The sequence below is a fragment of the Pinus tabuliformis genome, chromosome 2_1 (assembly GCF_031772625.1).
Source record: "Pinus tabuliformis cultivar Carrire ecotype Pingquan chromosome 2_1, CPIR1, whole genome shotgun sequence".
Classification (NCBI taxonomy): Eukaryota; Viridiplantae; Streptophyta; class Pinopsida; order Pinales; family Pinaceae; genus Pinus; species Pinus tabuliformis.
In genome coordinates this window covers 673,736,939-673,763,695 of record NC_142299.1, presented here as the reverse complement: position 1 = coordinate 673,763,695, position 26,757 = coordinate 673,736,939, and the positions used below count along the sequence as shown (strand labels likewise).

The 26,757-nt window shown below is 41.3% G+C and overlaps 1 protein-coding gene across 6 annotated transcripts in view; it reads left to right on the top strand.

Annotated features, from left to right (window-relative positions):
* Window positions 1-26,757, top strand: part of LOC149202391 (Mitochondrial substrate carrier family protein) — a 244,373-nt gene that overhangs the window by 22,165 nt on the left and 195,451 nt on the right. For all 6 annotated transcript variants that reach the window (XM_089403165.1, XM_089403166.1, XM_089403164.1 and 3 more), the window contains one exon: window positions 16,465-16,581. Coding sequence is in view for 5 of the 6 variants with exons in the window: in XM_089403166.1 (XP_089259292.1) it covers window positions 16,465-16,581 (117 nt within the window). In the remaining variant the exon portion in view is untranslated. The remainder of the gene's footprint in view (window positions 1-16,464; window positions 16,582-26,757) is intronic.

Genomic DNA, 26,757 nt, shown 5'->3' with positions numbered 1-26,757 from the left:
GAGTGGTTTAAGGATGACCACCAACATTGGAACGCTTAGTATAGTTCCCGGAACTCTTCCAAATGTGGCATGAAGCTGAGGTCTTTTGCTAGAGGAAGTGCTCCTCATGTTTTGAAGAGGGAAACCTTCAACCATGACCCCGCATAAAAGGGAGAACCTCAACCTGAAAAGGGAGGTCTCAACATGTGATGGTTTAAGGATGATCAACAACTCTGGAATGCTTAATGCAATTCTTGGAACTCTTCCAAAACTGGCAAGACGCTGAAGTCTTCTGTTAGAGGAAGTGTCCCCAATTCTTTAAAGAGGTATCACCGACTGAAGGCATGCTCAGTGGCATCTTTGTCTCTGGCTACAACTCTGAATTTGGTATGGCAGGTTGTGGCTTAGGCTCGCTTGATGTGGCTTTGAAGCTTGTAGATGACCATCACTTCCCCCCTGTCAGATACAAGATGAGATGATGGAGAAAACTCAACTGCAAGATTGTTCAATACTCTAGAACAAGCTTTGACATATGACTGAAATATCTTCTTGGCTGTTGAAGCCCATTGCCAAGAAGCGATCCATCCAAGATGAATCTTTGTTCTTGCAGGAGCCTTGTTTTCGAAGCATATGTTTGAAGAATGACTGGTTTTATGACAATGCTTACATGGATGAAGATCAAAACAATGATCTTTCATATGGCCAACTTAGTCACAGTGTTGGCATTTCACAATTTGTTGTTGCTATGGAAGAGGAGCAGAATCTGGAATAGCTGAAGGTAAATTGTCATGAAGAAAGCCAACACTTTGAAATTGGATTGGCTTGGAGTAGTCTGGAATATGAAAGGGAACCTCCTTATCATATCCAAGACCTGTTATGTGCTTGTTGTGGACAAGCTCTTCCCAAGGTCTGATGATGGGCTTGGGAAGTGCAAACTGAACTTCTGCTTCTGCATGCAATTCTGCTCCTTCATTGGGTACTAGATCAACATTATTGATTTGCTGCTGATGGGAGTTTGTCTCAATGTTACTGATTTGACCACTTGCTGGCTGCTGATGGATGTCATGATGCTTATGCTGTTGTAACTCATCTTGCTGAAGCTGAGATTCAAGCTGCAAAAAATCAATCTTCTCTTGTGTATGTTGCAAGCAAGTTTGAATGTCAAAAAGAGTTTCCTTGCTAATGTTGATTGTGCTTTTAGTAGTTGACATAATTAGAGTTCTTAATATCTCTAATAAATTGCCAATTTGAGTCATTTTTAAACTTCAATAGGTCAACTCAATTCATCAACAATAATCTAAAATAAATAAAACTCAGTTCGCAACCTTCAATGTTTCAAACCAACACAGAGAGCAACACCAAACTTTTACAATACTAATGCAGAGAATACACCTGGTAATTTATCCCAATGGACAAAGATTGAATGGGCTGATCTGGGACTGTTTGAACCCAACTTGGCATTCCAAACAAGCTGCTATAGGAATAGGAAATCAACCCGGTCTCTGATGTATAGGTGGCTACATGCATACAAAAAGCGATCCAAGAGGCACACACAAATCTGGAACTGTAGGAGAACGCAAGTGATAATTGGGTGCACAAAAGAATGACTCTTCCTCCTTCACTGCCACACTGCTACAACACTTCTTCTACTCATAAATAAACACATCCTCTTCGATCTTCTGCTCAGAAATAACTCAGTCTAAGGAAGAAATCAGGCCTTGTCTGATGGTGATATATATATATATATAAAACTGTTGGCTCAACTCTGTGAGAAAGAAAACCCCACTCAGTCCCCTTTGGACAGAACTTTGATCCCTATGAACCAGCTTCCAATTTTTTTTTAGCACATACATCAAATCAGCCTCTCGAATTAGTGTAGAAACACTCCCTCCTTGTCACCAAATCTTTGGGCATTAATAATTGAGAAATGCAACACAGGCTCTCCCCTTTTACTTGGAATAATTCAACCAACATAAGACATCGAAAAGCATACATAGAATAGTAGCATGTATCAAATTCACTGTATGTCATTAAATCATCAACTAGCTCACTGACTTCAAGACAGAGCAGCTCTTCAAAACTATTCAACGCTCAGATAAATGTAGAACGCACCTCCAGAGATAAATGCACAGAGAAGCTCACGATCAATTTTACCTCAACGCAGAATTTCAGAAGTGTTCATCATTGCTTCAACACAGAATTTCAACACTGTGAATTCTACACCAATGTACAATCCCACGAACTGTCTTCAAATATGTGAAGAGCAACAGAATTAATGCAAGGCAGCAAGAATGTCCAATGCACAACCAAGAATTAAACAATGAACAACATAATTACTCCATGGACCAGCGCACATTTCGGTCCTCAATACATCCATACCTCCTCCAAACAAAGCCAGGTCCTCAATCCATTATAGGCATATAGTGCGGTCATCAAACAACGCACATCACACAACTTGGGATCGTATTCCAATGCACAAGATTCAACTTGGCGATTGGCACTTGCCCAAATCTTTAACACGCTCGTTGAACAACAATAATGAGATTGGTCATTTTATTTTTTTTAACACTGATTCTCTTCCTTGCGTGAATCAAATGCTCGCCTTCACCCCAGAAGGACTACCAGTTCTGGCTTTAAAATACAGGCCATTGCCAACACTAGTTCACACCATGACATCACCATGCTCTGCAAACATGGTTGATTGAAAGAAGCGCTTCACGTTTTTAAGGCCATGGATTTCAATTTGGTCTCCTCTACATATGCGTCCCTCTTGCAGGGTTGCATTAAGAAGAAAGCGATACCGGATTCCAAATTAGTTCATGCCCACATCAATGAAATGGGAATTCTTCCTGATACTTATTTATGGAACACACTTCTCAATATGTATTCCAGATGTGGGAATCTCGCAGATGCTCGCAGAGCTTTCGATCAAATGCCCGCACCCAATGTCTTTTCATGGACTATCTTGATTGCAGTTTATGCTAGGCATGGACTTGCCGAGGAGGCGTTGGCACTCTTTCACTAAATGCACTAAGTGGGCATTTGGTGAAACTGAAGGATTTGAACAGAATGAAACAATTAAACGTTCAATGTAATGAGATGAATGCTAAATATTTCTAAGATGAGGTATTTTAAAGGCCGTCATGGTGAAACTTGTGTAGGGTTTTCTTCTAACAATGACAAGCAGGGCTCCTCTTAGAATGGCGCTTAGATGAAATGGGCATAGGAGAAATATGAAACGCATGTCAGGTTGGAAACCACTGAAACATACCAACGAACAGAGTAACCAATGCAGGTTGGAAAATAATGCAGACTGGAGGAGAATTTGAACGATTGGTAGTACAGTAATGAGACGCCGTGAGAGGTTAGTGCTTGCTGACAATGAAAGAAGACTAACCATGTGACAAATGCAGGGACTGCGTTGAGCGTTTCAATGACAGGAAGTGATGCCAAGGTTTACAATGTGGTAGGTGTGGCAGAGAATGGTGAGGACTGATGACTGGAGGCAAAGAGGATATTGAGGTGGACGGTATGGATGGACAGTGTAGTCACACAACAATGATAACGACAACAATGTCGATGAAGGACAACAAGAACAAGAACTAGAGTTCTGGGAAATCCAACGGTCAAGCAATACGTTATAACAGAGGCGTTATATGGTATGGCAGAGTATACGTTATGACAGAGGCGTTATGAGAGCTTCTTCTGTAGCAACAACTGGAGGAGCATAATATAAGCGAAAATGGCGGGATCAAGGCGAAGGTATAAGAAATCGAGACCTACAGTGCAGGTCAGTCTTCCAAGGGTTTAAGACGCGTGTTTTCAAGCCCACCTTTAGTGTTCCTCCAAAGCTCAGAGAACTGACAAGTGGAAAGTGGGACGAGATTGGCACTGTTATTCGAAACTATCGTTCGTTCACGGTGGCCTCTAATCCAAATTTGATTGGGGCAGTAAGTTGTTGTGAGAACATTGTCGAGGTTGAAAGCTTGCAGAAGTCGCCGGAGCCGAATTTGCCCAATGAAGACAATGGCGAAATTAAAGATCCCGAGTTTCAATCAGACTGGTGCAGAGAATTCAACTTGAGTTTAGCTGAGATGACATTCAAAAGTGCAACACTAATAGCATAAAGTTGATGGATATAATGTCAGAGTCACACAACAATAAAATTGGCAGGTAGCAAGATGACCAGAAATGCAACAGAATTGATAGGTAAAGAAAGACCACAAAAACCAGTTAGCAGTGGCAGTGCTATGGGCAACATGATGCAGCATATTGAGAGGGAGTTGCAGTACAGATGTAGCAGTGACAGTGGCAATGTCATGGGCAGCAGTACAGGTTGCAGCAGTGCAGTGGATGAAGGGCAGCAGGCCGATCATCAACAGCACAAATTACTGATGTCGTGTGTTGACCTTGCCCTACACCTACCTACAAGTCAGTGAGAAAAGCCTTCAACCCCACAAGGTGTGGTTGGTGGCAGGGAATTCAGAGAAGGGGCTGTCACACTGAATCCCTTCTCTCTCCGTTTAAGCTATCTCCTAGGTTAGCTAAGGGGGGTGGTCCCTAATGAAAAGTTAAGTTAAAAAAGAGATGTGAGTTTCTAGGAGAATTGTTAGAGTTAAATAGATTATTTCTTTAAGATTTATAAGCAAAAAACTGATATGAGCAATAACCATCATAAGATAAGCGTGAAATATATAAACAACCAGTGCCTTCCAAGTATTTGCTCTTTAAGAAATGAAAATGTATTTTGCTTAAAACAAAAGTAGAATGTTTCAAAAATTGAAAGCAAAGCAATCCTGAAATGGAGACAAAGATGACATGAAATAGTCAAAATGATAATCTACAATTAATGTACAAGAACTAGATCAAGACATACAAGTAGAACTCCATGCTTGTCTAGTTAAAACAATGCTCTAGGTAGCAAATAAAATCTTTGAAAGCACACGATATTGATCAAGAAAAATATTTAATTTAAATTTATGTGATCTTAATAAGCTAGAGGAAAGGAAACTCCCTCTTTCAAAATCATTTGATGAGATCCTTGAGGCAAATCGATTGGGTCCTTCTATTCTTGATCTTGGGAGTTAGTTCGTCTATTGGAGAGCTACCCCACGCCCAAGTAAATCCTTCAACCAAATGTAAAGATCGCTACACACTGGGAAAAAGATGTCAGCGATCATAAGGGATTAGATTATACAATGAAGGAGAAGGCTAGAGATTTCACCAAAAATCTTCTAGTGTTCCTCTTCCTAGAGTATTTCTCTAACCCAAAAACCATACAAGATAGCTTGCATATGTTAATTCAAACAAGTGGCAAAATGATAACTAGCATAATCCAACATACATGTAGAATGTAAAACACAAAAATTGAAATAACATCATCTCAAGAAATGGAAGGAGAACACCAACACAATAGTACCCCAAGGTCTCTTTTATTATATGAAAGATGAATACAAAATCCAGCAGAGTCTCCACAAGCTCAACAACTCGTTCTAAAAATACAAAGATGAGAGCCAAAGCTCATTGAAATAGGCAAATGGGAGCCAATCCCAATGTGAGTGCAAGTGACAAGTGGAAGGGTGAAGATCCCAAAGCAAAAAACGAATTTGCAAGTGGCTGCAGGAACTGTCCAAGTGCTGGAGATCACTGTTGTAAACTGCTCCCTAACTGGCTGTGTATATCTCCTTTCAGAATCAGCGTTCATCCATTGGTAACCTGTGTGTGTCTCACTGCTGCCATTGTATGAATGCTGGTGGAATGGGGAGACAACTCCTTAGTTAGCTGCTGCTGCCATGTGTATGAATGCTGGTGGAATGGGGAGACAACTCCTTAGTTAGCTGCTGTAAACTCCAGTGCATTCCCAATGAATTTGTAATAAAAAAAACCATGGTGTGACACCTTGCAATTTGAAACAACAAACTGCTGTTCATACTTTCTGTAGACTGCTGTGAAGTGGCAGCGAGTTCCCTTGACTGATATGTTTATTATTTTCATGAGACAACTGCTAGACTAAGTAGGAGAAATATCCCACTCAACAAGGTTCTAACCGAAACATATGAACCATTAGATCAATGCTGTCCCACGTACCCACAGTCCTCCAAACACGTGTAAATTTGTCCATTCATTGACTGTGTGTATAAGCTGATGATAAGTTGAGACAAGTGGAGTTTAATTCCCACGTGAAATTGATTCCAACGTGCTGCTGAAGTGTTGATTGGAGTGACTGCGTGCAGCTGAAATGTACAAGTGGAGACTGCCAGCGTAACATGTGCAAACAGCGTGGAAATAAACTTTAATAAAAACTCAATTTATTAACCTTTGACCAGTCACATGGCAGCGTGGACTTCATGCTGGGAAGTTCGAATGGGCATGTGTGTATTGCTGTTTGGATTTCCTCCTACGTAGCTTATATGAGGAGTGAAGTGGGGTCCAATCTCCACCCACTTTATTAAAGTTTAGACTTAGACTATGCCCCATCAAATTGTAATCCATAATATTTGAATTTTATCGAAGGTGAACTTTTAGCCATATGTGACATTTCATTCAACCAACATGGTACTTTTGACTTCCATTTGACTTCCCTTCAATTTTCCTTACCACTTGTTTGCCTTATTTTGACTTTGGAAAAATTTCTAAATTTTTCCAATTATTCATTTTTTTGAATTTTTTCCTCATTTTTGCACCAACATTAGGAAAATTGGCTTTTGAGAGATTATAAGTGGTTTTTTGACCCCCAAAGTGGGTCCTAGGATAATTTTGGGTTTCTGAAGATGAATTTCGAGTAGTCACACGCCCCTGACATTTCCTAAGGCCACTTATTTACACCATTACATAGAAAATAATTAAAAAATTCCGTTTTGCGGGAAATTTTGAATTATTAAAAAATCCTACTTAGACCTAGCCAAATTCCACAATTTTTTTTGTGTGATCTAGTATGGTAATATACATCGACTCTAGACACTAAGATGTGTTAGGGGTTCAATCTTCAAACCGTCACCCCGGCTTTGGGGTAAAAATGAGTGAAGAAACCCAAAAAATTATCCGCCTCTGAAAAAGAAGGGATAATTAACCGGATAAAAAAACACTCCAAGGTGTACTCGTTTGCTGATCGAGTCCCAAAATCCTAGGCCTATTACAGACTCAAAAAACTCGTCATTGCTAGTATCACTTATTACAATTCCCCGCAGCGTGTGGAATCTGGGTACAAGAAAGATGATGAGAAGATAGAAGTAGAGTAAAAAAACTCTGTTGACTGATGATATCTGATGGTACAGGTGTCCTCTGGATCATCCTTCGGCATAGAGTCTTCATATAATCATCAGCTGCCACTCCAGTGGTCAACACCGTGGATCAGTGTGATACTTATGTTGGGAAGTGTTGCTAGAGCACATTCCTTGCTAAGAGAGAGTGTTGATTTTGGGTAGTATTAAATGTGATCTAGCTCCGAAATTTTGTGGAGGGGCTAGAATACATGAGATCTCCAAAACCCAATAATCGTTTGGTGAAATTCCACCCGGTTTGTGTTTTATTAAAATAATTAATATTTTTGATGGGGTTCCTAAGTCTAAATTTAGGAAAATAAAAATATTAATGGGTATTAATAAAAACATGGGTGAAAAGCTTCTAAGAGATGAGGATCAAGTCTGTTTTAATCTTAGCCGTTGATTAGGAACTTAATTTCAGCTGTTGATTCATCAACATGAAAAGTATAAGAGGAGGCTTGAGGGTCAGTTGGAGATACACTAAGTTGATCAGTCAGTTCGATTTTTCTGGGGCGTGGTTTGCTGAGAAAATCGAACAAGTGATCTGAGTTGCAGTGGGAGGGGCAGAAGCAGAGATTTGGATCAGAGAGGGAGTTCCGAGCCAAAGAGTATGTATCAGAGAGGCATCTTGAGCATTAGGAAGGCAGCGCAGAGGCCTACGCAACCCAAGAGGGGCTTACGCAGATTTGATGCAGGTCAGGAGGGTCTCTTGCAGTGGCAGTGCAGAGTATTCGTCAGAAGTCCGAGATTTTGCTGGAGAAGCGAGGTTCTGAGCCAGGATGGCTGAACAATAGTCTTCCTCTAGCAAATCGATCCAGTAGAAGGGGTGACACAATCTTCTAGAGGCAAGACGCTAGCCCACATAGTGTTTGTGTAGGGACTTCGCAGTGTTTGTCGGGAGGAGCTAGATCGCTCATTGGATCTGCTGTGACTTGAGGAACAAGGTAAACCCTCCTATGTATTTCTTGCTGCTGTGATTTCTCTGTAAGGTTAGCCGGTGTGAGAGACAACCTGTTGTACTCAGATTCTGCTTGCTTAATAATACAAACCCTCTATCTGCTACACCGATTTTCTCGCATTGGGTTTTTCCGGGGACTTGTTGTCCAAAAATAATGGTGTCTCTTGTGTGTTTGTCTCATCTATTGTTCCAGTTTATGATTTGTATGTCAGTGTAGTCTGTAGTAGTGTTTTTCATCGCTGTTTATAAATTAAATAACTTGTTGAATGAAATAACAAGTAGGAGATGCTAAACCAGTGACTGCAGTAGGATTTCTGTTTGTAAAGATTCATAAATTTTCATAGTAATCACTGCTTTATCATACACATCATGCTCTCATCCCCTCGAGCCCCACATAGTGAAAAGAAAGAAAAATCAGTAAAAGCAAAAGGCATATGAAGAAGGATGAAAACACAAAGGTCGGGGTACCTCATGTACCCTGATTTCTCCCTCCTTCGTCCAGACAACCAATATGTGGGATTCCCTCATTATAGTTGCCTTTGCATCATGGCATGTGGCTTGGAGCCTTCCCTATTGCCCCTTCTGTTCCACCATCATTTCACATGACACCTGCCATTTGACGGATGTACTGTGGACTTGTTACTCCCTTAGAGGTTGAAACCACATAATAGGGTCTTTTATTAACCTCTTTTATTGAGGTTGGTGACACTTGTACTCCAAAGCCCATTTGGAAGGGCATGCCACTATGAAGTGTCCACTTTTGCCCCTGATTTGCAAGCTTATTTACTCAAATAGGCTAATGGATTGTTGTACTGGAAGGTGAGGAGACACATTAGTTCTTATATAGGATTGCAAGTGGGTCTCCATTTGGACTTGGTCTCCCTATACAGGGTCTAAGCCTTCCAGAGGGTCATAATGACACTTGGAGGGTGAGCATTGACAGCCATGGGCCTCCACCACAACAGAGCATTGATTGCCACATCATGAGCTTTTTCAACACCACGCATTGCTTGTTCGTGCCCCGGTCATACAGAGTGTGAAAATTTTAACTCTATTGCAACAACTGAAAATTATTCTTCTAACTGTAAATTAATTACGCAGTTTATTTGCTACAACAAACAACGAATAAATCACAACTGGGATTTTCACCATACAAACATTGCGGAAAATAAAATGCTGGAAATTGAGAAATATGCTAGCACACACATAAAAGTGACACAATTATTTTTGGACAATTGTCCCCGAAAAACCCAATGTGGGAAAACTGGTGCACCGATTGAGGGTTTTTATTATTATGTAGCAATGAAATTCTAAGTACAATAAAATGACGCCAAACTGGTGTTTCTTTCTTAGAGAAATACTGGCAAAAATATACTGAAGGAAATTCCCCTCTCCAAGCAATCCCAACATATACTGACAACTCCAAGTAAGCTGTCCAAACCCTCTACGCAGGCTTTTGCATCACGTCTTTGCAACCTATCACACACTCAACCTCGTACTATGGCTACTCAAGTTGTTCTGCTTGCCACTGCTTTGGAAATGATCCTCCTGGCCTTCTGGAAATTTTCCTGGCCTTTGGCAATTGAATCCACCTCCAGTTTAGCTAAATCTAACTGCCTCTTTGAGGCTTCTGTGTTGCCCCTACGCAATCTCCTAGAGAAATAACTCAGCCTCCTCTCCTGACTCTTTGAAATTGGAATCCTCCTCCAGAATCACTTTCTCTGCCCCTCGATGTCCCTTCTGGCTCGAACTCTCTTCCTTTGCTTGACCTCTGAAGCTGGATAGCTTGACCTGCCAAGGAACTCACACTACTGGCTTTCACTTTGTGTGTTTCTCATCTTGCCCATCGACTTCCTCTTATAATTTCCAATCAAGTCTTCAATGACCAAGATTAAAACTTAATCGATGGCTGAGATCATCTCCAAGTCGATCCATGTGAGTTTCTAGAGAATTCTCACCTTTCTCAATTAATTACTATTAATTAACTAGTTTTCCTAAGTTAGACTTAGGAAAAATTTAAATGATGGTTAATTAATTTAATTGAGCTACTTCTAGGTGGAATCTCTAGAAGTTATTTATGGGTTTTGGAGAAATCTTGTGTTTTAGCCTTTCCACAAAGTTTGAGACTAGAACAACATCTGATGCTACAAAAAATAACACTCGCTCTTAGCGAGGAAGGTGTTCTCCAATTGTCTCCATAACATCCTCCTACATTGTTGATGTCTGACAACTATAGCTGCTTGCGACTGTACATCAACTACTACGCTAACTCTGATTCATTTGCTATTGACTTTAGCTGAACCATGCTGCATCTGTGCTGCTACTGACACAACACTGTACAACCTGTATTGCTGCCAACTTTGCGTCTGCATTACAACTCAACTAACACTCCCTCTCACTTTTGCTGCTACTGCTGCAACTAATGCAATCGAGAAGCATCCAAAATATCGAATCAACTGTGATCACATGCTGCAACTGTTTCCTGAGTCTCTAACTGCTACTAGCCTCTTTGCTATCTACTAGGGAATCTGTGCTGCTGCTGATTCTGCACTCTGCCTCCTGCACTATTGTCAACACTGCTTTGCGCTCCTCAGTATTTGACTGCAACTAGTTTGCAACTGTCACTCTGGAACTGACTGCACCAACTGAAACTGATCCTCCTGCTTCTGAATATTGTGGGCCCCTATAGTAAGGGTATTGATCCAAGAGAAAACACCACCCAATGCTTACCTCGATGGGCCCTGCCCAACTTTGCACAACTCTAGAACTCGATGTCTCCCCACCTCTCGCGTGGAGTTTTAACTGCATACAAAGTGAATTGTTCCTCCAATTTGGAGGATATCTGGTCTATCTCTGTGGATGCTGCGCCTGATATTGCTTCTCCTTCTTGTCCTTCTTCCTTTGAGGATACTGATTACTGTAGTGGCCAAATTCGCCACCCTTGAAGCACTTGATCTTGGATAGATCCTTCTTCTTCTTCTTCTCTCCCTACAAATGTTGTCCCTGACTGAGACCTTTTACTTTCCCTTTCGATGCAAGGGCCACATTCTCTTCCTCCTTCACACCCATCGACCCTTTGCTGCTATTGTCACTGATGGAGCTCTTTATTAGAGTTCGCCTCATCTCTTCTTGCGCTAGATCTTCCCACACTCGGTCCCACCCAGGTAACTAATCTCATCCCATAATGCCCTGGACGAAGGTCTCCCACTCCTCGGTGACATTGTTGAGGGCTAAACGCAGAAGCTCTGGAGCTTGAGGTGCTTCTCCTATGGCTGCAAGCTCATCCCGAATATGCTGAATTCTAGTGAGGAAGGGGTTAATGCCTTCACCCTTCTGCATACGAATATTCCTCAACTTTTCCTTCAGGAACATCTTCCGCTGCTCGGAAGGATTTTGATATAGTGAGGCAATAACGTCCCACATTTCTTTGGCCGTATTCTTGGCCGCCACATGTGAGACAATATGATCTCAAACTCCATCGAGAATCAACTGCTTTGCCTTGGCCATCTCCTTATTGTAATTTGCTAGCTGGTCTGCATCTGTAGGTACTACGACAACTCTTTTTGCGTATGTCTTCAGATCATACTCGTCCAGTAGGAAGGACATCTTAGCCTTCCAAGTATAATAGTTTCATGCACCCCCTAATCTGTCCTGATCTCGAAGTCTTGCTAAAGCCATATTTACAAAAACTCGAAGTGATACGAAAATCTCCCTCTTTCACCTCCTCGATTACTAGCACTGCTATTTGGACTCCTTCCTGGAGTAATGAAATCTGCCTGTTGCTAGTGCCTGCTGCAACTGGAAATTTCGAATTTTTGAGCTAGGAACCCTTTGAGAGAAATCTCCCTCTGTGTGTGCAATTTCTCTTCCACCTGACGCTGAATTTGGTACTACAAATTGCTGCAAGAGACCTATTGCGCCCAGACAAGAAATTTGCTCTGCGAAATTCTGTGCTCCTGCTCCCTTTGCCTGCTAGAATTGCCACCCCTGACAAATCGAACTTTCCTGCCTTGTGCCATTGCAAAATCGAACCCTATCCAACAATTTGCACTACGTAGCTAGGCACTGCGCAACCTCTAAAAAATTCGTCCTGCTGCTCCCTTTAAACAACGAACTTTTTCCTCTTAGACTTTGAGCTTCCTGTCCGTCAACTGTACTCTAATAAAATGTGAAAATTTTACCTCTATTGCAACAAATGGAAATAATTATTCTATCTGTAAATTTAATTATGCAGTTTATTTGTTACGACAAACAACAAATAAAATCACAATTGCTATTTTCACCATAAAAACGTTGTGGAAAATAAAATGCTGGAGACTGATAAATATGCTAGCACACACATAAAAATGAACCAGTTATTGTTGGACAATTGTCTTCGGAAAAACCCAATGTGGGAAAACCGGTGCAGTAGCTGAGGGATTTTATTATTATGCAACAGTGAAATTTAGAGTACAATAAATTGACGCCAAAGTGGCATTTCTTTCTGAGAGAAATACTGGAAAAAATATTTTGAGGGAAATTACCCTACTCTCCAAGCAATCCCGACACAAACTGACAACTCCAAGTCGTCCAAGTCCTCTGCGCAAGCTTCTGCATCACCTTTGCGCAACCTGTCACACGCTCAACCCGAAACTACTGCTACTCAAGTCGTCCTGCTTGCTGCTGCTCTGGAAACGATCCTCATAGCCTTCTAGAAATTTTCCTGGCCTTTAGCAACTGAATCCACCTCCAATTCAGCTAAGTCGAATTGCCTCTTTGAGGCTTCTGCGTTGCCCCTGCGTAGTCTCCTGGAGAAATAACTCGGGCTCCTCTTTTGACTCTCCAGAATCATTGTCTCTGCCCCTTTGCGTCCCTTCTGGTTTGAACTCTCTTCCTCTGCTCGACCTCTGAAGTTGGATAGCTCGACCTACCAAGGAACTCGCACTACTGGCTCTCACTCTGTGTGTTTCTCCATCTACCCATCGACCTCCTCTTATAATCTCCAGTTGAGTCTTCCACGACTAAGATTAAAACTTAATCGATGGCTGAGATCGTCTCCAAGTCAATCCATGTGAGTTTCTATAGAATTCTCCCCTTTCTCAATTAATTACTATTAATTAACTAATTTTCCTAAGTTAGACTTAGGAAAAATTTAAATGATACTTGATTAATTTAATTGAGCTATCTCTAGGTGAAATTTCCAGAAACGATTTATAGGTTTTGGAGAACTCCTGTTTTTAGTCTCTTCACAAAGTTTGAGACTAGAACACCATCCAATGCTACAAAAACTAACATAGAGATGATGATGCACTTGGACCACGTTGCTCGACCGACCACACATTTTCACCTAACACTTGGCAGCTGATTCAAGGCCCAGATGGGGTTTTGTGTCATCTAGAGAGACACGGGAGGGCACATGTCATAATTCTGGCCCTTCATGATGGAGCATCGACATGTTTGATCCAAGTCAGAGACCCATGAGACCATTGATTTCCTCCCACAACCACTTGGGAGCATCGCATGATGTTTTGTTTGGAAATCAAGGGGCCACCCCCTTGATCATCATTTTGGGAGCCCTCCTTTTCATCATGGCACATTGAGGACTCATTTTGGCCTTCCAACGACCCTTCACACCATTATTTTATCATTTCAGCCTCATTAGGAAGGCTTGTTTTACACTTTTGAGCTATTTGGTGGGCTTGTCATCAATAGGGTTGTTATTTTGCACATTAAAACATTTCTGGGGGCTTCATTAGGCTAATTAGACCAAATCAACTTATGGAGGCTCATATAAATTAAAGAAGAGACTCATTTGTGACTCATCATCATTTGGATTGAGATTTTCTCTTGTAAAAGAATTCGGACTTGCAATTGGTGGACAAAATTGGTAGTTTTTGATGCAATTTGATGGTTGGGATTTTCACTATCTTATCTTGGAGCTTCCACTTGCAAATTTGATGAATGGATATACTCACATTATCTTGTAAGCGTTATTTGATGCTATATCTTTACTTTGTTACATGTCTACTCATACTCTAATGTATGGAATATATCGTCATGATCTTGTATGTGCCCTAAATTAATGCGAATTCATGAAAACACTAAAGATTATTGAAGTATTGCATGCATTACTCGTAAATGATGTGAGTGAATGTTCTTAGAGGCTCGTTTGGATATTGTATCCTTGAATCTCCATTAATCCTTGCCAAGCGAAGTATAAATACTTATTGTAGCCAAGTTGCTGCTTCTTTAGGGGTAACTAAGAGCTGCGTAAATCTCCTTGATAGAGTGAAGGTATTTCATCAAAGAAACTCTTGACTCCATTTCTCCCAATTGTTAAGGCACTGGGTCTCATTCCCTTGTGATCAACCCTAAACCTCTTCCTTTTACCCTTTTCAATTTTCGTCCCTAACCCTAGAAGGTCAACTAGGGCCTAGTGCGAATTGCATTAGAGAGGTCATCTTGAGGAGTGAGTTGGTAGGCTACTGTGCTGTGGTTTCCTCTACTTGCCCTCAAAATTTGAAGCAATTCCTGTAGCTAGTTTGAGAGAAAAATCAATCCCTAGCCCCAACATCAATTCTGCTCTTAAACTTCTTTGGTTAGCAACATTCCCAAGGTCATTTGCTCTTGAAAACTCAAAGGAAGTTAATCATTCTAGTGGTCTTTCTCATCCTTTCTTGTTCTAGGAATCTCATTGGAGATCATTCCCCTTGTAATAATAGCAAACCCTAGGCCTTTGTTGGATTTTTCCATAGGTCTCTCTCTAAGTGGTGTCAAACGCTTGTATGGTGGTCATCCTACAAAGCCCTCAGAGAGGTCTTGCCTCTTAGGAAGCCTTAGGTCCAGGAGCGCCCTTTGTAATTAAATAGGTTTTCCTCCTAGGTGTAGGTTTTCTCATAAGCCTTTCTTGGAGAGTCATTAGCTTCTCTTTGAAGCAATTGAGCCATTGTTTGAGCCTCTTCTTTGAATGGGCTTCGGAAATCACATCACACCTTACCATTGATCCTATCAATCAAGTGATTCCCCTTATACTGGGACTCCTCCCATCGGTGAAAGTCCATAAAGAGCAAGGGACACTGACTGAGGTGACAGTGGGTCTTTGCGCCATTGTTGTCATATGGTTTAGTAGTTGTCCCTTAGCTACCCCTCCTAGGATCCCTACTAGATTGTGTGGCAATAGGGCCAACTTGGTTTGGAGGTCAATTTGACTTTCTAGACTCAAAATAATATCATTTACATGTTATAACTTGTCCAAATGGGTCTTATACAAATGATAATGACTCTCTTGACTCATGAAAAATATTCTTTTGACTTGACAAACCCTAGAAGCATAAAATGTGTGCTTGACCTAATTGACCAATTACATGGAGTATGAAACCCATGCTTGAAAATAATAATTTTTTTTCTTCTTTTGCTTGTTACATAAGATATACATAATGACATGAGTACATTGACAATTATGAAGACCGAAACTAGTTACATTTTCCAACAACATTATCTAATTTCATGCTGTCTTTCCACTCTTCTTTTGTTCCTCCTAATGTACACTCTGATCATTGTATTTATTGCTGTCCCATTAGCTTCGTTTGGCATTTTATGGACATTTTCCTTGGAATTGAGTTAAAAGGAAAGAACAAAAATCTTTTCTCCAAAAGTAACCTTGAACATAAGCTTATCCTGTTAGTTGCTAACCCAATCATAACAGACTATAGTCTAGCTATATGTCCCTTCTTCATCCCATGTTTATCTAATTTTGCCCATTTTAGTGATTTTAAAATTAAAAACTCAAGTGATATTCCCAGACCCTTGTATCATGTGTGTATTTATCTACCAACTCTACATTTTGTGTAACTATACATTTCCTTTTTCAAATGTCTAATTTATTCTCCTCTATTTAAAATTCTTCATAAAATAGAGAATCCATCGACATAGTGTAAAGTCTTTGTTTTTGTTGAATAAATAAAGCTAGGTCTTTCACCCAGTTGAGTTTACAGCTAATAATGGAAACATTTATTTCCCCATTTCAGTTCTTTAACTTCTTGAATTCTCTATATATTATGATTAGTTCTTTCGGCTACCTGGGATCTGGTAAAAGATTCTTCGAGACTGGCATGAGATATTCTGCATGTTGTATGGGGAAATCATGGAGTACAGGAATTGTATAGTATTAAAATAAAATTATTACAGCTTATATATTTCTGCCAGATTGGGAATAGGATAACTTTTATTTAATTTTCACTAGATTTGAAGAGTTTTTAGTAATAGCTGGCTTGTTTATACCCACAGGGTCCGGCAATGATGGTGCTCCACACGGTTATGCTATTTCATTCAGCGATGTTGTAAGGCATCTTTCTACCAGTGGAGTAGCTGTCGCTGTTGCAACTGGAGTCACACATCCCTTAGGTTGGTTCTGAACAGTGCGTGTAGAGTTGAAGTTACTGTTTTGACACTGTTATTTCAATGTCTATCACTCTTTCAGCATGAGAAACAATCTAAATATGATTTATAGTCAGTGGTTCCTTAAGTGACGCAGTATTATTGATTTTAGTTTTATTGGGGCATCGGTATGCCAGGTACTATGCAGATATGAAACTTGCCATTCTACTAGGTTCTTCTAAGTTCTACCTCAGTAATGGGGTACGTAAACAGGATTCTGGATTCAGTTTTGCTGTCATCTGGGTCCAAACTGGATTGCCTGTCCAAAGTCAAAAGCCTTAGGATGTGCAATATATATATATATATATATATAGAAAAAGTTAAAACTCATTTTATTTATCCATTCAATGCTTCTGCAGGAGAGACTACATATTGTCCAAAATGAGGGCAATAGTTTTGCACATATCTGCCAGCCTCTATCTCCCATGGTTATTTTGTAACTTTTTACATAGTTTACTTCTGCTATATACAAAATTGGCCTGAGTGCCATATGTGCCTATAATCCATAACTATAAAAATAGATGTATTGTCCATATAGAGCTAAAATTGCAAGATACATTGATTGGAGTATGAAAAATGAGATATATTAAAACTGAATGTCATTAAAATTTTAGCTACTTTGGTGTTGGCTTGGTTTGGCTGGCCTGAAGTAGATTGGCTTGAAGCTGGGAGAGTTATGCTTGCATCAGTGGGGGAACCATAGGTTCCTGCTCTTTCATAATTATACTGGAGGCTTCCTCTCTACCAGGTCATCCTATAATGTCTCCATGTCATTCTACCACATCATCCATTAATTGTTTGGTGTTCCGAAGTTATGTAATGGAATGTGTTAATGCTTTGTAATAAAGTAGCCTGCCTTATAATTAGGATAGCAATTAGGACAATGTTAAGATCTGGTATGTTCTATGCTTATAACAGTTTACTTCTTTTCCTTATTATATTCCAAAGATTAGCAATCACACGTACATAAAGTAAAGTGCAGATAGAACATTAAACGATCGACATAAAACAAGCCAAGACAAGGGACACAAGATGTGGCGGCTAGCCAGGGACAAACCCCACAATGTGTGGGGAAACCCTTTGATCAAATCTTCTTTTATCTTCAATAATTCAGCAGAGAGAAATAGTACAATAAATCTGATTCATATCAGCAGTAGCAAACCTTAGATCAATAGCATCAGCATTAGCAGCTTCATTATCAAACTAGGGCAGACGATATCTTGCAAACCGTTCGTCGGATTGACTTCATTCCACCACCAAAAGTTGCGGCTTTCAGAGGAGGTTCAGATGAACCTACAACGCAGTTCCAAAGAGGAGATCTTCTAGGCCACGTAAGTCAATCTTTACTTCTACAGTTGCAGCTTCAGTTTCAACAGTTTCCGGCTTCAAACTAGGGCAGTCGATATCTTGCAAACCGTTTATCGGATTGACTTCATTCCACCACCAAAAGTTGCGGCTTTCAGAGGAGGTTCAGATGAACCTACATCGCAGTTCCAAAGAGGAGATCTTCTAGGCCACGCAAGTCAATCTTTACTTCTGCAGTTGCAGCTTCAAATTCAACAGCTTCCGGCTTCACATGTGTGAGAGAGAGACCCATTTCAGCGCAGTAGAGAAGAGACTCATTTCTGCGTAGTAGAGAGAGAGAGAGATGTGATGAGATGAGTGAGTCCAAATGAGGAAAAGTCCTCTTATATTTATACACAACGTTGGTGGGTGAATAGATGTGATTGTTGGGTTTCTGAGCCTACATGAGTTGTAGGTCGGCTTGATAATAATTCCATAATCAAAATAAATTCATATCTCCGTGAATACTTATCAGAATCGGATGATCTTTATATCAATCCTACACCTCTCGACGAGAGGAATCTAATAAAAATATTATCAGCCATGAATAAGATGACCCACATGAAGTTTTGCCCTGGTTGCCAATTTTAACACTCCCTCTCAACCATGGAGAACTTCATCTGCAATTTGTCTATCGGTCATTACTATTCATCCATCAAATGCACTGCCCTGTACAGCCTGACCCTTGCCCTGCTCTGCTCTATTCTGCCTGTTCTGCTTTGTCTTGTTCTGCCCTGCACTGATCTGTACTGTTTTGCTCTGTTCTACTTTGCTCTTGCATTGTTCTGTTCTGCTCTGCTTTTGTCCGAATTATGAAGAAGAAGAAATGATCGAGGATGTTATCATACTGACTCAAAGTCAGTGTCAGAGTATGTACCACTGGTCCCAGACCAGTCTCAACCAACCCGAAGTCAGCGTCTTAGTGAGTACAACTCCACTGGTCCTAGACCAGTATTATCCTCCACTGACTCAAAGTCAGTCTCAGAGTGCGTACCACTGGTCCCAGACCAGTCTCAGCCGACCCGAAGTCAGCTTCATAGTAAGTACCACTCCTACCACTGGTCCCAAACCAGTATCGCAGTCTCAGAGATGTTATAGACATTTTTGTGCCTTACAGCTATAAGCATGAAATGTCCATAATCCAAGGGATCCAAAGTCCCTAAACATGTTGTTCCTACCCCTAGAGGAACAAGGCTAACAAACCACAGCAATTCAAAGAAGTTCTCCACCAGAAACTGCTAAAAAACAAGTCAATTCAGAATCAATTCAGAGGCTCCACTAGCTGCCTGCGTTGAAATGCAGAGGCTACACTGGCTAGTTGCATTGCAACGTAGGTGGAAGCACTACCAGGGTGCGCTGAGCGGGAAATGACAAATGGCAGGGTCCTTTGTGCGAGGTGTAAAGACTGTGGAAGCTTCCAGAATCTTCCTCCATGACACTTGCCTTGATGAGTTCGACTAAGTGATGAGTAAGAGGCTCTTAGTCTCCAAGTGGAAGCAAGAACTGACAGAGGGAGAGGACACTAGTCAGATCTCAAGCTGACTCATCCTCTCTCCAAACATCTATATATGGATCTCTCCTCCATGAGATCCAAGGAGGCTGGAATTTTGTTATTGCAAAGAATTGCTGTTGGTTTGAGATTGGAATCATTGGGTGCTTAATGCTTTGAAGGGAGGTGAGGAAAGGATTTCATTCGCTGGGAGGTAGATGCTGGATTGGAACTCTCTTGGTTGTATCTCCTCCTGAACCTTGTTATTCATCAATAAAGCTATCTTGGTTTCTCCTATATACTGATGTATCTTTGATGTATGATTGCATTAGTATGTTTAGTTTATTTCTAATCCTGAACTAGTTATGAATATGAATCTATGTCTTTGTGTAGTGTTCCCTTCTTGTGATCTTGCAGGAACCTGTTGAAGCTGGGCGAGCGAGAAGGCAAGTAGCTGGGAACTCTCAAAGAGAAGAGAAACCGGATCGAGGGACAAACGGAAGACACCGGTTAGTCCATCCATCTCTCTTCATTCTTAATTCATAAAGGAAGAATACTAGAATAGCTGTTTCTGTTTGTTGCTAAGGCACTGTCACACCTTAGGTGGATAGGATCGTCCTGCATAGGCATTTTTCCCCACAACAAATTGGCGACTCCGCTGGGGAGATCTGTTTAGTCATTTTATTTGTGTCTCTATCATTGCTTGTTTCATAGACTCAAGAGCAGCAATCGAACTGCATCTGCTATTTTCAGATGCAAAGTAGACAGCTGCTGCTTTGATCCAATCACTGGATTTATCTATGATCTGAACTGACAGAGGGAGAGGACACTAGTCAGATCTCAAGCTGACTCATCCTCTCTCCAAACATCTATATATGGATCTCTCCTCCATGAGATCCAAGGAGGCTGGAATTTTGTTATTGCAAAGAATTGCTGTTGGTTTGAGATTGGAATCATTGGGTGCTTAATGCTTTGAAGGGAGGTGAGGAAAGGATTTCATTTGCTGGGAGGTAGATGCTGGATTGGAACTCTCTTGGTTGTATCTCCTCCTGAACCTTGTTATTCATCAATAAAGCTATCTTGGTTTCTCCTATATACTGATGTATCTTTGATGTATGATTGCATTAGTATGTTTAGTTTATTTCTAATCCTGAACTAGTTATGAATATGAATCTATGTCTTTGTGTAGTGTTCCCTTCTTGTGATCTTGCAGGAACCTGTTGAAGCTGGGCGAGCGAGAAGGCAAGTAGCTGGGAACTCTCAAAGAGAAGAGAAACCGGATCGAGGGACAAACGGAAGACACCGGTTAGTCCATCCATCTCTCTTCATTCTTAATTCATAAAGGAAGAATACTAGAATAGCTGTTTCTGTTTGTTGCTAAAGCACTGTCACACCTTAGGTGGATAGGATCGTCCTGCATAGGCATTTTTCCCCACAACAAATTGGCGACTCCGCTGGGGAGATCTGTTTAGTCATTTTATTTGTGTCTCTATCATTGTTTGTTTCATAGACTCAAGAGCAGCAATCGAACTGCATCTGCTATTTTCAGATGCAAAGTAGACAGCTGCTGCTTTGATCCAATCACTAGATTTATCTATGATCTGAACTGACAGAGGGAGAGGACACTAGTCAGATCTCAAGCTGACTCATCCTCTCTCCAAACATCTATATATGGATCTCTCCTCCATGAGATCCAAGGAGGCTGGAATTTTGTTATTGCAAAGAATTGCTGTTGGTTTGAGATTGGAATCATTGGGTTCTTAATGCTTTGAAGGGAGGTGAGGAAAGGATTTCATTCGCTGGGAGGTAGATGCTGGATTGGAACTCTCTTGGTTGTATCTCCTCCTGAACCTTGTTATTCATCAATAAAGCTATCTTGGTTTCTCCTATATACTGATGTATCTTTGATGTATGATTGCATTAGTATGTTTAGTTTATTTCTAATCCTGAACTAGTTATGAATATGAATCTATGTCTTTGTGTAGTGTTCCCTTCTTGTGATCTTGCAGGAACCTGTTGAAGCTGGGCGAGCGAGAAGGCAAGTAGTTGGGAACTCTCAAAGAGAAGAGAAACCGGATCGAGGGACAAACGGAAGACACCGGTTAGTCCATCCATCTCTCTTCATTCTTAATTCATAAAGGAAGAATACTAGAATAGCTGTTTCTGTTTGTTAGCACTGTCACACCTTAGGTGGATAGGATCGTCCTGCATAGGCATTTTTCCCCACAACAAATTGGCGACTCCGCTGGGGAGATCTGTTTAGTCATTTTATTTGTGTCTCTATCATTGTTTGTTTCATAGACTCAAGAGCAGCAATCGAACTGCATCTGCTATTTTCAGATGCAAAGTAGACAGCTGCTGCTTTGATCCAATCACTAGATTTATCTATGATCTGAACTGACAGAGGGAGAGGACACTAGTCAGATCTCAAGCTGACTCATCCTCTCTCCAAACATCTATATATGGATCTCTCCTCCATGAGATCCAAGGAGGCTGGAATTTTGTTATTGCAAAGAATTGCTGTTGGTTTGAGATTGGAATCATTGGGTGCTTAATGCTTTGAAGGGAGGTGAGGAAAGGATTTCATTCGCTGGGAGGTAGATGCTGGATTGGAACTCTCTTGGTTGTATCTCCTCCTGAACCTTGTTATTCATCAATAAAGCTATCTTGGTTTCTCCTATATACTGATGTATCTTTGATGTATGATTGCATTAGTATGTTTAGTTTATTTCTAATCCTGAACTAGTTATGAATATGAATCTATGTCTTTGTGTAGTGTTCCCTTCTTGTGATCTTGCAGGAACCTGTTGAAGCTGGGCGAGCGAGAAGGCAAGTAGCTGGGAACTCTCAAAGAGAAGAGAAACCGGATCGAGGGACAAACGGAAGACACCGGTTAGTCCATCCATCTCTCTTCATTCTTAATTCATAAAGGAAGAATACTAGAATAGCTGTTTCTGTTTGTTGCTAAGGCACTGTCACACCTTAGGTGGATAGGATCGTCCTGCATAGGCATTTTTCCCCACAACAAATTGGCGACTCCACTGGGGAGATCTGTTTAGTCATTTTATTTGTGTCTCTATCATTGTTTGTTTCATAGACTCAAGAGCAGCAATCGAACTGCATCTGCTATTTTCAGATGCAAAGTAGACAGCTGCTGCTTTGATCCAATCACTGGATTTATCTATGATCTGAACAATGGACTCACAAATGATTTGATGATCCTTTGTGATAGATCTTAGCCCTCCTTCAAATCATCCCTTTGATTGTACCTTGCTTGTTGCTTTTATTTGGCCTGAAACCGTAGATTAATCAGCAAACCGTGACCCAGAACCCAGAGAAGAACTCTCGTTTCTGCTCCAGCGCAGGCTCTGTGAAGAGACTCTGCATTTCAACGCAGTTCCCGTGAAGGCTACCTGCGTTGCAATTCAGTTTCTCTGTTATACAGGTGCGCTGATCCAGCTTAGGCCTTGTGCAGCTGGGGTTCTCTGCTCTGTTTTGCCTTGTTTTGATCTCTGATTTCTACAGCCTGTAACCAGCATAGGTACCTGTTTGATAACTCCTTTTCTCTGCTTTAATTCCGCCTCCTTTTGTACAAAAAGCCTGTGAGTGTTTTTATGTGTTTGTGGCGTCATTTATAGTTTTCCTTTGCAAGAGTGAAATAGTCGACCTGTAGCCCTTGATTCAGATCTGTTGATTTTGATCTTAGGAGAGAGTTCATTGGCTGATTGACAGTTGATTATACGTTTACTTTTGCTTTTGGTTTGAGTTTGTCTCTTTTAAGTGTCGAAACAAGTGTTCATTTCGAAAGTCGTAAAGTGTTGTATTCTCTTCTACCCTTTCTGATTTCGAAAAAGTAAACTTGTTTGTATTTGTCATTTAAAAGCAAATTCAAAGTTGTACAAAAAGCTTTCTTTTTAGGCATCAATATTAAGAGAGCGGAAAACAAACACCTGCATTGTGCATTTGCATCTTGATAGTTTGCATGCTTGATTTAGGAAAAGTGCATTTAGAGTGTGCTGATTGCTCTTTGAGAAAAGATGGTGTCTTTCTTTTCCCTTTGTAGCTAGGATTTTCATTGTTGAAAAAGAGATAAAATTTGCTTATCATCTTTTAGATTGCATTTAGGAGTTGTATCTACATCTCGTGGTGAACCTCAAAAGGCAAACTTCTAAGAAAGATCAACATAAAATAAACTGAATGAACTTAATAACGCTTTGTAACATAACGCACAACATAGAGGTCTAGGCTAGAGACGTGTTCCGGCGTCGTAAAACCTGGTATCTGTTGGCCTCGCTGATGGTTGGGTGATTCCTCTTGAGGGACCAAAAGTGCCAGTACGGATTGTGCTCCCACGTACCGTCGCGTATATACTGGGAGACCCCTATAGGCTTAAAACCTTTATCCTTAGGAAGCCGTGTCGACCGCCCTACTGATCGCAATGCACCGAACACAGCATTCGGGAAGATTGACTGCCGTACCGTAAAACGTATTCTGCAGTTTTGTGATTGGTTTGGCACACCCTCTACCTAGATCTCCAGAGCAGTTCCTTTTGGCCTTTTTCAGACTCTATAACAGAAAAAGTCCATCCGAGCATTTGTCACTTCGGGCTCGTTAAAACATCGAAGGCGACTAGAGTCATCTTTTGTTTTTTCTTGACTCTTTAAAATTGAAAAAACAAGTTGTGTCTAAAGCGTCATTAAAATTTATTTTAACGGAATAATAAATCACCCTTATTCCCGCGTTGATCTTTCAGTTGGGAAAATGGAGCCCTCCAACCAAGGAATTCCCCTTGGTGGAAGTCCTAATCCCTTCTCCTCTTGGGGAGATGTTGGAGCGCCCCATATGGCCACATTGTCGCTTCCAGGACTGACAATCGGCTTGCCTGTCTGGCTCTTCTCAACTAATGTTGTTCAAAACACCACTACTCCTGAACAATCGAATCAGCAGTTAGACCAGTCCAGAGCTGCCCACCAGCCTTCCACTTCCTCTAACTCTTCCTCTCCTCCTTCCTCTTCGCGTGATGGAGCTGGCAAAGCTAAAAGCCAAGCTCCTAAGGAGAAGAAGGAAAAGAAGAAGAAAGAGAAAAAGAAGAAGGAGCCAAAAGCGACTGGGGGCAAACGAATGACATCTAACGAAAATCCACACACTGCACTGACCAGGCCTAAATCGCCATGTGTCATATGCAAGGGAGACCACTTTCACAGAGATTGTCCTTGCATCCCTCGGATACTAAGGGACTGGTCTCCCCGCTTGCACAACGGTGGCGTCAACCTCTGATAGCCATGTCGATAGCACACCGTCAACTAGTGAAAGTGAAGCCACAGGACAGAGAGAGAAAGCTAGATTTCCCTGCAAACTGTGTGAAGGCGACCTTGCCATCCACCGTTGTCCCTTCTTAGACGAGGCTAAAAGAGTTTTGGAAGATCGCCCGGTTTTACCAGCGCGACTTCCTCCTGGATATCAAAAACTCCTGCCAAGTCCTTCACCAGTTGAGAACCTTGCTGGCCCGCTCAGGTGGTCAGCCGAAGCACCTATCATTGAGGATGAACCGTCCGAATCCATACCTGACGAAAGTCAAAAGGTCGAGGTGGCAGTTGACCCGATCTTGCCTTTAGAGGTTCTATCTTCGAATGATACCATCACAGAAGAGAATAAAGACGACACCATCCAAATTCTCTTCATCAACACAGACTCCGACGAACAAGGGGGCAATTTGCCCATTCCTTTATCGCAGGAAGGAACTTCGTCAGAGTCATACCCGGCCGTATATTCGGTCCCACCACCAAGCAACCTAGTTGTATCCTTTGACTGGAATCAACTAGGCAGACCCCGCTTACCAGCAAGCATACCATTCAGAATTATCGTTCAAATATACAGAATGGTAATGGTTGGCACCATCATTGATGAGGGGGCATCTGTGAGTATCCTTTCCTCTATTGCTTGGAAAGCACTTGGTTCGCCAGCGCTTTTGCCTGAAATGAGAAATCTGACAGGCTTCGATAAAGGAACCAGTCGACCTTTAGGGATCCTCCCCAATGTGCCTATCACATTGAAAGGGAAGACCGTTCAAATGAACGTGATGGTCGTTCAAGGACCCTTGGATTATAACCTACTCCTTGGACGAGACTATATATATTGCATGGGAGCCATCGTCTCCTCACTCTTTAGAGTAATGTGTTTTCCGCACGAAGGAAGAATGGTCAAGCTCGTGGATCAACTTTCATTCCCCGGATCACGCATCGCAAATAGTCATATACCATCCCTAAATGGTCTCTTCGCTCAAGAAATGTCTCAACCCACGGTCCGTCCTCCCGATGAGCGCGAGTAATCCGGAAGGATATGACTGGAACCCAGGGAGCATGCGTCCTGGTCTGCTTCGGCAGGAAAACTTTGGGTATAGAGTAGGTTTCCGCGGGAGAATATGACTAGTCTGTACCCCGTCCGTGGTTGGAAGAGGGGTTATTCTAGAATAAGATTCTCTTGTCAAAGTTATGTGTTTGGCGCTCGTTGTCACTCACCTTTGTCTATTTCGGTAGACATCGCCGAAGAAGTGTTTTGTTTGGGGTGCAAATAGAACAATCTTTGGGTAACCTGTAAGAGGTAGGCCTCTCTCGGTAAAACAAATGTTTTGGCGGAAGATGAAGTAGGGGTAACCTTGAAACTCTGTTTTATGCCTGGGGGCATGCAAACCTTTTGGAGTGCAAGCAAAGAGCGGTTATTTTTTTTTTTTTTGGATTAGTCGTTTCCTAACTTGCATAAAGAAAGGATGCGGAGCAAAGCTTTGTAAGATGAAGCTCCATAAAAAATAGAATCTTAATGAGACATTCTTATCATATGACTGGATTAATCGAGCAGTTTTAGCACACAGTTCATGCTCGTTAAAAAATAAACGCAAGATCCGAGCAATTTTAGCTCATAGTTCATTTTCGTTAAAAAATAAACATAAGATCGAGCAAATGTTTCCACCCGCGTTTAAGCTCGTTAAAAAATGAACTATTCCGGTAAATAACCACCGTGAATGTAATATCATCAGCCATTAAAGCCTTGGTCGTGTTTGCCCATCACCTCCACTTTTCCATTGGCCGATCATTCACCTCCATATGATTGTTTACCCATTTTGAGGAACAGCTGCGAAGAGTGATTTCACTAGCCATCCTTGTGACACTGCCGTGATTTGGAAATTCCAATCCTTCCCTGGAATCAGCTGCTAACCTTTTTTATCACTCGTTCCTCAAAAGACGAGTCTTCTTTAAGCTCTTTTCATCTGACTCGTGAAATATGAAAAGATTGCCGAGTTTTGGCCTTCCAGC